Raw genomic sequence first — 12,264 nt, forward strand, 5'->3', positions numbered from 1 at the left:
CTTATCCTCACTAGGGTCGCGTGCTGCTGGAGCCTATCCCAGCTATCTTCGGGTGGAAGGCGGGGTACACCCTGAACCGGTCGCCAGCCAATCGCAGGGCACATAGAAACAAACAACCATTCGCACTTACATTCACACCTATGGGTTTTTGGGCTGTGGGAGGAAACCGGAGTGCCCGGAGAAAACCCACCCAGGCACCGGGAGAACAAGCAAACTCCACACAGGCGGGGCTGGGATTTGAACCCCGCACCGCAGAACTGTGAGGCAGATGTGCTAACCAGTCGTCCACCGTGCCGGCTGATTAATAATCATGATTAATATTTTGGCAATAATCGTGCACCTGTAATAGGTTCAAACAAATCGGCAAAATGCGAGGTTTTCCTTTCATTTTAAATGGGTTAACTGTTACCTGTGTAGGTTTGTTAATTTCGCCAACACCATAACACCAAGATGTACACATGCAGAAGGCCGTCTTGAAATAACTTGATTTCTTCCTCTTTGATTATTCTTAAACCAGTGGGACCCCCCCCCCCCGCCTGTTTTGAAATTCAGCCCCCGCAGTCAGATTCCCTTACGAACATGAAATTTGCTGGGCATGTTTATCATGAATAGAACCTGATTGAAAGTCTGAAAAAACCCATACCCGAAAATACACAGGTGGTTGAAAAACAATGTCAACCATTGTGAAAAACAATGTCAACCATTGTGGCAGTCCCTGGTGGTTTTTCAATATTTACAGTAGGGCTCGGTCCTTATCACAGAGTTTAGTGTATAATTTTAAAAAAATCTATCCATCCATCCAATAACTAATTGTTCTACATCTTTTCATCCTCTATCTACCACAGGTTAGTAGTCACGCAGAACCTTCGTCCCAGTCCCAGAGTCTTCAGCCGCCCAGCCAGCCCGCTCGGCCTCCGCCTCCTCCTCCACAACCCCAGTACGCTCTGCCGGTGCCAGAGTCACGGGACAAACACCTCTGCTTCTCGGACTTCGAGGACCTGAGCGCTTCCTTCCGCAGCCTGTATAAATGTGTCTTTGAGCAGTCGTTCTCGCAGGCAAGGTGGGTGTCAGAGGTCGACATGTCGGCAAACTACACTTTATCGGCTTGCGTTTGCCTATCGTACGTCTGCACTTATACCCGTTCACAGCAGAAGAAGAAGACGAAAAAGGGGAAGAAATGCTACATGTCAGGCTTCCTGCACATAATTAACTGTCAAGCTTAAGCTCTTGAAATTGATGTGCAACTTTAATATTGCTTTCACAGCACGGGAAGCGTTGCTGCATTAACCTCCCAGCACACGCTACCCCTGCTTCTATTGTATTTTAATAAACAATCTGCTGTTCCGCATATCTGCATTTTACGGCCCGCTCAGTCAAACGAGCAAAGGCAATTAAGAGCGAAGAATTAATCGGAAGGCGAGAAAAAGACAAACACATCTGCAGCTTTGATAGAAGCTAATTAGATTGCTTCTAAAGTTTGTGAAGCATCACACTAATTGCTTCCTGAAGCTTTCAGGTCACCTCCCACTTGGGCCTTCCTAGCATCCACCACCCTCTGATCAACCTCTCCTCTCGCTCTCTACATTTCCTCCAGAGGCATGAATCCTCTTGTTTTGAGGAGAGTGATGAGCTGTGCTGGATTCACGACAAGGTCCCCTTCCATTTGTGTTCTGAGATGCACATGAAGAAAAGATACAATGATGATGATCTTGATGAAACACCTCAAATGATATATATAATTAAGACAATTGATTCAGAGACTCACAAGGTGTTAGCTTTCATTGCTTTTGAGAATTTGAGACTTGATAAAGTGTCCAGAATAGGTCTGTTAAAAATTTCATGTAGCCTGTGCTTACGCAGTTGAATACATTTTAATAATAATAATAATAATAGGGATGAACCGATAACACTCTTTTGGAGACTCTGAACAAGTACAAGTACTTACATTTGAGTGATTGCCAATACCGTGTACTGATACTTGATCATGCCATTACGTCTTGAAATTGGGATGAAATTCCATCCACCCATCCATTTTCTGAGCCGCTTCTCCTCACTCGGGTCGCGGGCGTGCTGGAGCCTATCCCAGCTGTCATCGGGCAGGAGGCGGGGTACACCCTGAACTGGTTGCCAGCCAATCGCAGGGCACATAGAAACAAACAACCATTTGCACTCACAGTCATGCCTACGGGCAATTTAGAGTCTCCAATTAATGCATGTTTTTGGGATGTGGGAGGAAACCGGAGTGCCCGGAGAAAACCCATGCAGGCACGGGGAGAACATGCAAACTCCACACAGGCGGGGCCGGGGATTGAACCCGGGTCCTCAGAACTGTGAGGCTGACGCTCTAACCAGTCGTCCACCGTGCCGCCTGGGATGAAATTGTTCTTTTTTTTTTAGCTAAAAATTGTTTAAAAACAAACGATAAACTTTTTAAAAACATGGCTTAAGTTTCACTCAATTATAAAAATTTTTACAGTAATAACTTGTCATTACTGACATTTTAACCATCAACAAAAATGTAGCCTGTAACACAGGGTATTTCAGTTCTTTGGTGTTTCAGTCTGAAAATTCAGGCCTGCCGAACTCGACTGGAATGGGCCACCACACAAAAAAAAACAAAAAAACATGACAGTTGGTAACTCACGCCCACAGATCGACTGATTTAATTTACTGATGTGCTCCGGTGCATCATGGGTTAGGGTTCCCGCTACAGTAGAAATCACGTTTGTTTTTGTAACGTGAACGACTACATGAAAAGATCATATTCAAAGAAAATTCTGAATTGGGCATCATGCCCTGTAGTGTTAACGTAGCCTCAGTGTACTACGAACTACAGAATAATTTTTTTTTTTTTTTTTTTTTTTTAAATGACAAGTGCTTCTTGAGAATACCACAAGTGATAAAATGCAACTGTGACAGGACAACTGAAGTGATACTTTTAAACTATTGCTTACTTCTCTTTACGAGATGTGCTGCACGGAGGCTTCGTAACTGGAGCGCGGCTGGCTGGGCTGTAGCCGAGCAGCGCAAAGCGCGCGACAGGGCTTCAAACTTGGTTCTTGACGGACGGCTCTGCTCGGGCGGCAACGGAGGCAGCTGCCTGAGCAGAGCACTGGTTACTTATGAAGTGAAAATCATTGCATGTATTTTTTTCTCAGCAACAGTGTAAGTGTAAGTGTGTGTAAGTGTAACGTCACAGATCTCATATTAATGCGGGCAAGCATGCTCATATTCATTTTTTTCTAATAAGATTGTGTCTTATTGTAAGATTACACCTTGTTTCTAGTAGTATTACAACTTTTTTCTCATAACCTTACAACATTATGAGCTTCCCCTAATACGCCTTCATAAGCAATTATTTAATATATTTAATAGAAATAAATGATGACGTGAAATGACCACCTGAAACAATGCGGTGAACATTTGCTAGTCTTTTTTTAAAGGCCTAATGAACTAACCCCAAAAATGGATTGAATTAAAGAAAAATTGCAAAACGTGAAATCAGGCTTCAAAATGGTCAAGAATTGAGACGTTCTTTCAGCTTTCAGATGCTGTGGGCGTGTCCCTGAAAGCTCTGAAAACTCTGCCCATTGGAACTTTCAGCTGTCTGTCAAATATGCGTTTTCTCTCTAGAACTCCCAGCAATGCACATTACACAGGTTCTCGCAGAGAGGCACTCTGTGGCCTCTGAGCACTTGGACAATTTTCTTTGCCTCCATTGAAATTCAGTGGGGCGTGCATCATGCCACAGCAGTGCAATGGACCACGTTCCCCTTGGAGGATTTTTTTTTTCTCTTCCTCACCTAGCAACATTAGCGACTGCGAGGCTGACAGCCCTAAAGCCGTTGCAATGGACCGCCGCAAGCTACTCTAGCTGCTGGCGGAGTGGCGCGGGGCCACTGGGGTGTCGGATCCCGTCCACTTCACCGTTGCCTCACTACGTGCTGCACGTGGTTTAAAGGTTTTAAGATATATCTCAACAATAAAATCTCAGTAATATATTGTTCTCAGTCTTTGCCCATAATTTCAACTCTTATCTTAAAAAATATTTAATGTATTTAGAAACAAATCACGAACATGACTCAACTGGGCCTATAAAAGGAACTCGTAATGCTTGGTTATAGACGAGCACAACATATACCACCACTTCTTGATTGTCTCATACATTCCAGTGTGTATAAAAATACAGAGTGTAGGCGCTCTACCTAGTGGATGTGTTCAAAATTCAATTTAAATCAACTTTCGACAAAAATAGGGGAAATTCATTACAATTTATGGATATACAGTTTGTGGTCTATATTGAAATTTCACATATGGTTCTAAGCAAAATATGGACAAAATGTTGCAAAGAAAGCAGTGACTATGGAAAACTATAAATTCTATGTATCATAGAAAACATTAATTGTATCTATCAAATCCCCTGTAAAATAAAAATGGCATTTATTTGATCTTGAAAGCCATAAGATTAGGACATAAAATGTTGCAGTCAGAATACACACAACAAAGGATTTGGTAGTTAAAAAAAAAAAAATGGATGAAAGGATTGAAAAGCGACGGGCAAGTTGGCAGAGCGTAAAGGGGATAAAAGACTTAATAAAACAAAACACTTTTACAGGCAGGTAAAGCGAAACAACTCCCTGTTGGCAGCAGTGTGTTCCCACTCAGGCACTCGTCACACTCTTTAACAACTGATGGTCACAAAAAGAGCCACCTTCCTCTCATTTCACTTCACTTCACTTCTGCTGATGAAAAATGTGCTGATAGTCCAATGTGTTGTGAAAGGAGTGAAAACACCACACATTTATAGAAAAGGAAAGTTTATTGTTCTTATTTCAGTTCATTGAATTAGAAGAGAGCAGCTGTTAAATAAGCTACGGATAGCAGCAAGCAGGTATTTTTCAGAGCCAAAGATTCACAGTTATGCATAAAGCTGTATTGCGGCCACCCTTAACCAATCTCACAAGGAGAAATGTTTGCATTGTGCTCACAAATACATGAAGAACAGTTTTCTAACAGTTTTATTCACTGATGAATGTGGTGGTACTTTGGTTGGTCCAGATAAGGTTTTGGATGGTTGGTGGATGGCCACCATGTCCCAGCATGGGTGCGACAAAAGCAAGGAGGAGGCAGAGTGATATTTTGGGCAGGAATAACGGCAAGTGAGATGGTAGTCACAGTTAGAGTAAAATATGTGGAGTTTCTCCAGATCATTTCCTGCCAAGGTATATAAAAAAAAAGAACCATGCCTTTTGCAGCAACATAATTTACATGCAAGAAAACTCACCATCCACAGAATTTGTCCATGTATAAGTTTAATGGATGACCAAGTCGCAAAGAGGGGCTCCATTGTTAACTTGATGCGTGTTTGTTTGTTTGTTTGTTTGTTTTTTTGGGGTTGAAATAGCATTTGTTTTCTTTAAAACCTATTTGTTTTTTAAAACTGTTGTCCATAATAATTTAGAACTTTGTATTTTGTGTGAATTGGGGGGTGCTTGTCATTGTGGTTGTTTTGTTCAGTATAGCCTGTTATGAAAGCTGATGTTGGTGATCAAAAAATGTATTCACAAACAAAAACACACAATGTATACTTCGAAGCATACGTACCCTTAAAAAACATGATGAGAACGTCATCAGAAGACATAACCTGTACAAGTGAACATGCTGGATTAAAAAGCATAAACTGTAGCAGATGAAATGTGATGACATTAACAGTTTGTGCAATTGGGTGACTGTGACTTTGCTTGTATTTGTGTTCATATGTGTGCAATATTCACATTGAAGTTAAGGAAATAAAAATAACTCAGTCTGACCAAGGAGCTTTAATGGCCCTGAGGAGAACGCATCACTCCGGCCAATTTGGATCCAAACCAAATACAAAATGAATCTCCTTACCGTGCTTAGAATACCAGAGACCCTCGTTCTCATCCATTGTTGTTTCCTTCTGACGGATGGATACAATGCATGTCGTTTTCTCCGTTTCCTACATTACCATTTTGAAGAATTGGTCAAGCCGGTATTGTGCAGTGGAACAACATATGCGGTCCTTGCGGTTCCCCCATTGTGGGACTTCAACATACTTTTTTGACAGTTACAGTATTTTCCCCGCAAAGTATGTTTTGATTCTCTTTAGACATCACTAACATGCTGTCCCTGGGTGACCGTCTCAATCCACTTTTATTGTTTTATTTGATTTATGATTTATCATGTCTATGATACGAGAGGTCTTTGTTGGTGATGCTGTCTTGTGATATGTTGTTCTGTGTTCCTGGCAGCTTTGATGGTAATGCCCGGCGATTCGAACCATTCTACACGGACCGCTTGCTCCTATCAGCACTCACCTGGCGCAAGGAACGGCAGCAGTGGCAGTGGCACGGGGGGTGGCGGCCACCATCATCAACACAACCACCACGCCCACCTTCCTCAGCATCACCTCTCCACCCATGGCCAGCGCCCACCTCTGTCCCACCAGAGTCACAGTGGACAGAGCTGCCCCACGACAGGTGAGATGGACAACCTCTATCTGTCTGTTTGTCATCACTGCTTGATTTAAGGGTTGATGGCTGGAAAGTATAAAAATTCATTATCATTGCTAAGCACTATTGCTGTGCCTTTGCTGTGGACGCTGCAGTATTATACTCCACTCTACTGTTCAGCAGCAGGGCATTTTCCTCCTGCCCTCTTGACAAGAATTCAACTCCTCACTGTGATCCACATGCAATGGGCTTTATTTGTGCATTGGAATTTTGTATGAGTGTATAATGCATGTGACAAAAACTGCAGTATAAAAGTATGAATTATTAATGAATACCAATAAGAGAGGCTAACATGCATAAAATCAGCTTTCCCTCAAACTGGATTGGATAAAAATGAAACTCTGCACGTCACCTCTTTTTCACAAATGCTTAGTAAGTTTGTTTCCCAGCTTTCTGAGCAAAAATAAAAATAAACTGGACCTGCTCTGTGGGGCTTGTTTCTTTCCTTCATATTTTTGGACTGATTCTTGTAAAAGCAAAACAGCCTGCCAGTGCATATTATATATTATGTTTCATATTTAATTGATATTGATGCCACTCAATGCCAAGCAGTAATTCTACCTTCATTCCATTGGCGCCGTGTGGTTCGCGTTATCTCTAAGTGTGTCTTTGTACACACTTTCATTGCTTTTAGATTACACTTGTCTCTCTGTCATGTCTAACAGAGGTTCATATAACCAGGATGTGTACGACTGAGGAGGCATTTCCCGACATATTTCCCCCTCATATCATTCTTGGTCTTCCTCATCCCCTTATTCTGTGTGTGTGCATGTCTGTTATTTAAACATTATATATACAGCTCAGTTTGTGATTCTTTCCTCCAACCTGAGGATAAATATAAGCAATCCACCCATCTTTGCTATGAGGGCTGAGCATCTATTGTTTTGTTTGTGGTGGTTGGAAGCAGCTTCACCTCTTTATTTTGCACAAAGGCAGAGAGAGCTGTGACTGGAATATTTGTGTGTGGAGCTGCTCCTCCTTGTGGTTTACTCTGGAACTATAATGACAGCGCAGGACTACTGGAAACATCCATCCAACCCTTTTCTCTAGTGCTTGTTGTTGGTGAACTGGAGTCAATGCTAACGGACTTTGGACAAGAAGCGGGATACATCGTAGACAGTAAATTACAGTCTTAAATTTAAAAAAATAAAAAAGCATTTATTTTACCTCAACTGTTTTTGAAATGTGGAAGGAATCCTTGGTATCTGGAGAAAACCCAAGAAAGCATGTGGAAAACATGCAAACTATACAAAATAGGAAAGCCCCAGCCTTGATTTGAACCGTGACTGTAAGGCAGAAGTGCTCGTGTATTTTTTAAATAGTGCAATTCTACACCACTGAAAACTGCAACCACATAAAACATGGCTGGCCATCCATCCATCCATTTTCTGGACTGCTTCTCCTGACTAGGGTCGCGGGCGCTTCTGGAGCCTTTCCCAGCTATCTTCGGGCGAGAGGCGGGGTACACCCTGAACTGGTCGCCAGCCAATTGCAGGGCACATATAAACAAACATATAGAACATATTACTTGAAAATAGAGTTCAAAACAGTAGTGGATTAATAGAGCTGTTCAAGCCATTAAAATGCCTGCCTCACATTATGTAATAATATTTAGACCATATAATATATTTTTCTTATTTACCTTCGCCTTTCTTCCAGGCATGACTTCAGATTGGTACCCAAACCTGGACTGGCTGAAGGAAAGCTGCCGCATTGCTACCAGCTACAATTGGGCTGATGTAGATCTTTCTCCATTTCAAGGTAAACACACATAGTTTATCAGGTTCAGTTATACGACACCATTGGTCCGTGCCAGTCATGCCCTCTTGGCTCAATGGTATTATGAAGAAACAAAAAAAAATTGCTAAGATGTATGTCATTTTAATAATTTCTTGTCAACCAGTTGTATAATGTTAGACACACACACACACACAGTTAAAGTTAGATCGACTTTGACTAACATAATATGACAGTGGCCCTGCGAACAGTCCTCTCGCCCAAGGTCAACTGGGAGAGGCTCCAGCTAACCCACGAGCCAAATGAGTACCTGTAGACTAGAAAATGGATGGAATGTAATAGTGGTCAAAAACTGGTCAAAAATGCTAAAAATGTACTCCTTAAAATCAACTTGGGCAAAAAGTTGATCTGTTAAAATAAGTTAGTAATTGAATCACTGTTTCCTATTAATTATAAAATACATTTTGTCTAGAAAGAACAGCAGGGGCATCCTCTGGGTTTAGAGGGGCACTGCCTCCAGAATTGATCCACCTCTTATGAATCGCATTAGTTATTGTAATTTAACTATGATGACATTTTCATATAGTCTGGCCCTTGAGTCACAGTATTATAACAATATAATGGTATATATATAATGTCTGAGAGGTTGCTACCTCATGTCCACACATGCATGCACGCACACACACACACATACACAAACACGGGCACGTACACACACACACACATACTGTACCACACCTTGTCCACCTATTTTCTCTCTCAGTTGTGCGATGTAAAATAATCTAATTAGGACTGTTTCAGTAACATCCTCTTCTCCCGGTCAGCGCACTAAGCCGGCAACATCCATGCACGACGGATGATGACAGCTGGTCCCATAACACCCAGCTTCCTTCCATCACATCTCTTTCTCTCTCTATCTCTCTTCTCTTGCTGTGCTTGACCGCTCTCACACTACCATCATGTCATTCGGCAAGCCTGTATATAACCTTCATAGACCAGGGAGCTCCAGTGGGACCAAACAAAAGCACAATACAGTAAATGTGTATTGTGGACAAATAAGAAAGCACCTCAGTGAGGGCTTGTCTGTGTTTGGACAATATGAGCTGCTTCATAAAATCAAATGAGAAATCAGTGTGTGATCAACTTGTTTGGGGTTTTGCTAAAAATCACCAAGTCGTAATAAGGTTATGCTTTCATCTGCTATTCCACAGGCCATTCTTTCTTGGAGGCGTAATCAAATCTGCAGCCAATTTTTTCTGACCTTTTTGTTGCTCAATGGAATTTAATTTCCAGTTTTTAACATGACTTGTTATGTTCTCATCCTAAGAGATACACTGAGAAATACAATAAAAAATTTTAACTCCGACATTCATCCATTCACTTTCTGTGCCACTTATTATCGTGAGGGGTCATGGGTGAGCTGGAGTCTATCCCAACAGACTTTGGGCATGAGGCAGGGTACACCCTGGACTAGTTGCCAGCCAATTGCAGGGAACATACAGTATAGACAAATAGCCATTCACAATTACACTTATGGACAATTTAGAGCAGTGATTCTTAAAGTGTGTCCCCTTAGTAGTATATGAGAAGAATTACTAATTGTGGCTAATCAGAACTTTTGTTTAATTTTGAATGAAGAAATCACTTAAACAGAATCTGTCCCGACAAAATCAATTTGGACAAAAGATCTACAAAAGCTGCAACAAAATCCATCCATCCATTTTCATTACCGCTTATCCTCACGAGGGTCGCGGGCTGCTTAAGCCTATCCCAGCTATATTCGGGCGGGAGGCGGGGTACACCCTGAACCGGTCGCCAGCCAATCGCAGGGCACATAGAAACAAACAACCAGTCGCACTCACATTCACACCTACGGGCAATTTAGAGTCTTCAATCAACCTACCACGCATATTTTTGGGATGTGGGAGGAAACCGGAAAAACCCCACTCGGGCACAGGGAGAACATGCAAACTCCACACAAGCGGGGCTGGGATTTGAACCCCGGTCCCCAGAACTGTGAGGCAGATGTGCTAACCAGTCATACAACGTGCCCTGCAACAAAATGACACGATAAAAGGAAATTCCAGAACAGTCGAGATATAAAGTAATTGACATCTATCAGTCCGTAAAGGGTTACAGGAGCCATTTCTAAAGCTTTGCGATTCCAGCGAACCAAAGGGAGAGTCATTATCCTCACATGGAGAAAACATGGAACAGTGGTGAACCTTCCCAGGAGTGGCCGGCCAACAATGATTACCCCAAGAGAACAGCAATGACTCATCCAGGAGGCCACAAAGGAACTCAGGACAACATCTAAAGAACTGCAGCCCTCCCTTGCCTCAGTTAAGGTCAGGGTTTATGACACAACAATAAGGAAGAGACTGGGAAAAAATGGCATCCAAGGCAGAGTTCCAAGGGGAAAACCACCGCTGACCAAAAAGAACATAAAGGCTCGTCTTAATTTTGCACAAAAAAAACAAAAACATCTGAATGATTCCCAAGACTTTTGGGAGAATATTATATGGACTGACGAGATTGAAGTTGAGCTTTTTGGTGTAAATGTAGCACAGCAGTTCAGAAAAAGAACATCATACCAACAGTCAAACATGGTGGTGGTAGTGTGATGGTCTTGGGATGCTTTCTCCCTCAGGACCTGGACAACTTGCTGTGATTGATGGAACCATGAATTCTGCCCTTTAACAGAAAATCCTGAAAGATTCAAGGTGGCCCCTACCCGAGTGGTCGCCTCGATTACATGCTCTCTAGTAGTGTCTATGTTTTTGTTTTTTTCGTTCGTCTTTGGAGACATTAGGTGACACAAGGGAAGATCAGGGAGTCTACCCCGGACTTTCTATCACCAACTTTTGCAAATCCGCTCAGTTTTTTCCCAGTTTCTCACCGGGGGGGGGGTCTATGGCGCATGGAGGCGAAGGCGACGAAGGGGGAAGCGCGCCAGCATCCAAGTGAAGCGCCGCAAGAGTGGATACAGATTGGCCTTCCCGTGGATCCACCTCGCGAATCTACGCTCCCTACCCAACAAAATGGACGAGGTTCATCTTCTGACTCGTAAAGACTTCGGACATTCCGCTGCCCTTTGCTTTACGGAGACATGGCTTTTTGAACGGGTCCCCATTGGCGCCGTAATGCTTCCGGGCTTCCTTCTACACCGGGCAGACCACACCATGGAATTATCAGGGAAAACAAAAGGTGGTGGAATATGCTCCAAAAAAAAAGTGAGTGGCCTCGTCAAAGACCAGACCTGAAGCCGATTGAAATAAAGTGGCATGACCTTCAAAAGTCAGCTTATGGTCGAAAACCCTCCATTTTTGCTGAATTCAAACAATTCTGCAAGGAAGACTGGGCCAAAATATCTCCACAGAGATGTGAACGACTCATTGCTAGTTATAGAAAACGCTTGATTTCAGTTGTTGCTGCTGAGGATTGGCCCACCTAGTTATTACGTTTAGGGGGCCATTACACATTCACACAAGACCAGGTAACTGAATAGTTGTTTTTTTTCCTTAGTAAATGAAATCACCATTTAAAAACAGCATTTTAAGTTCACTTGGGTTATATTTATCTGGTATTTACATTTGTTTGATAATCTTAAACATTAAAGTGGGGAAACCTTGTCAAAATATCAGAGTTTGAGAAGGGGGCCAATACTTTTTCACGGCACTGTATCTTTCAAACCTGTATTTAGAAACAAATCTCTAGATTTACTTTTCAGGGTCTTAATGTTGCTTAAGATGAGGTGCTACGCTATGGTGGTTTTTAAAAGCATTTTTTTAAATGTGGGAGGAAGCCGAGTACTTGGAATTAACCCATTCTAGCACTGGGAGAACATGCAAACTCCACAGAGGAAGTCGGGAGCCGCGATTCGAACCCTGATCTTCAGAACTGTGAGGCAGACGTGCTAACCACTCATTTACTGTGCTCCCCAACTTTGAAATTATGTCAGCCATTTAAAACGACACACACTCAAATGTTACCA

At 42.4% G+C, this 12,264-nt stretch overlaps 1 protein-coding gene across 1 annotated transcript in view; it reads left to right on the plus strand.

The window, feature by feature from the left end:
* LOC133405201 (forkhead box protein J3-like) overlaps positions 1–12,264 on the plus strand; it is a 106,645-nt gene that overhangs the window by 86,684 nt on the left and 7,697 nt on the right. Inside the window, exons 7-10 of the mRNA XM_061681969.1 lie at positions 846–1,055; positions 4,648–4,651; positions 6,273–6,500; positions 8,193–8,294. Coding sequence (XP_061537953.1) covers positions 846–1,055; positions 4,648–4,651; positions 6,273–6,500; positions 8,193–8,294 — 544 coding nt within the window. The remainder of the gene's footprint in view (positions 1–845; positions 1,056–4,647; positions 4,652–6,272; positions 6,501–8,192; positions 8,295–12,264) is intronic.

The sequence above is a fragment of the Phycodurus eques genome, chromosome 1, assembly GCF_024500275.1.
Source record: "Phycodurus eques isolate BA_2022a chromosome 1, UOR_Pequ_1.1, whole genome shotgun sequence".
NCBI lineage: Eukaryota > Metazoa > Chordata > Actinopteri > Syngnathiformes > Syngnathidae > Phycodurus > Phycodurus eques.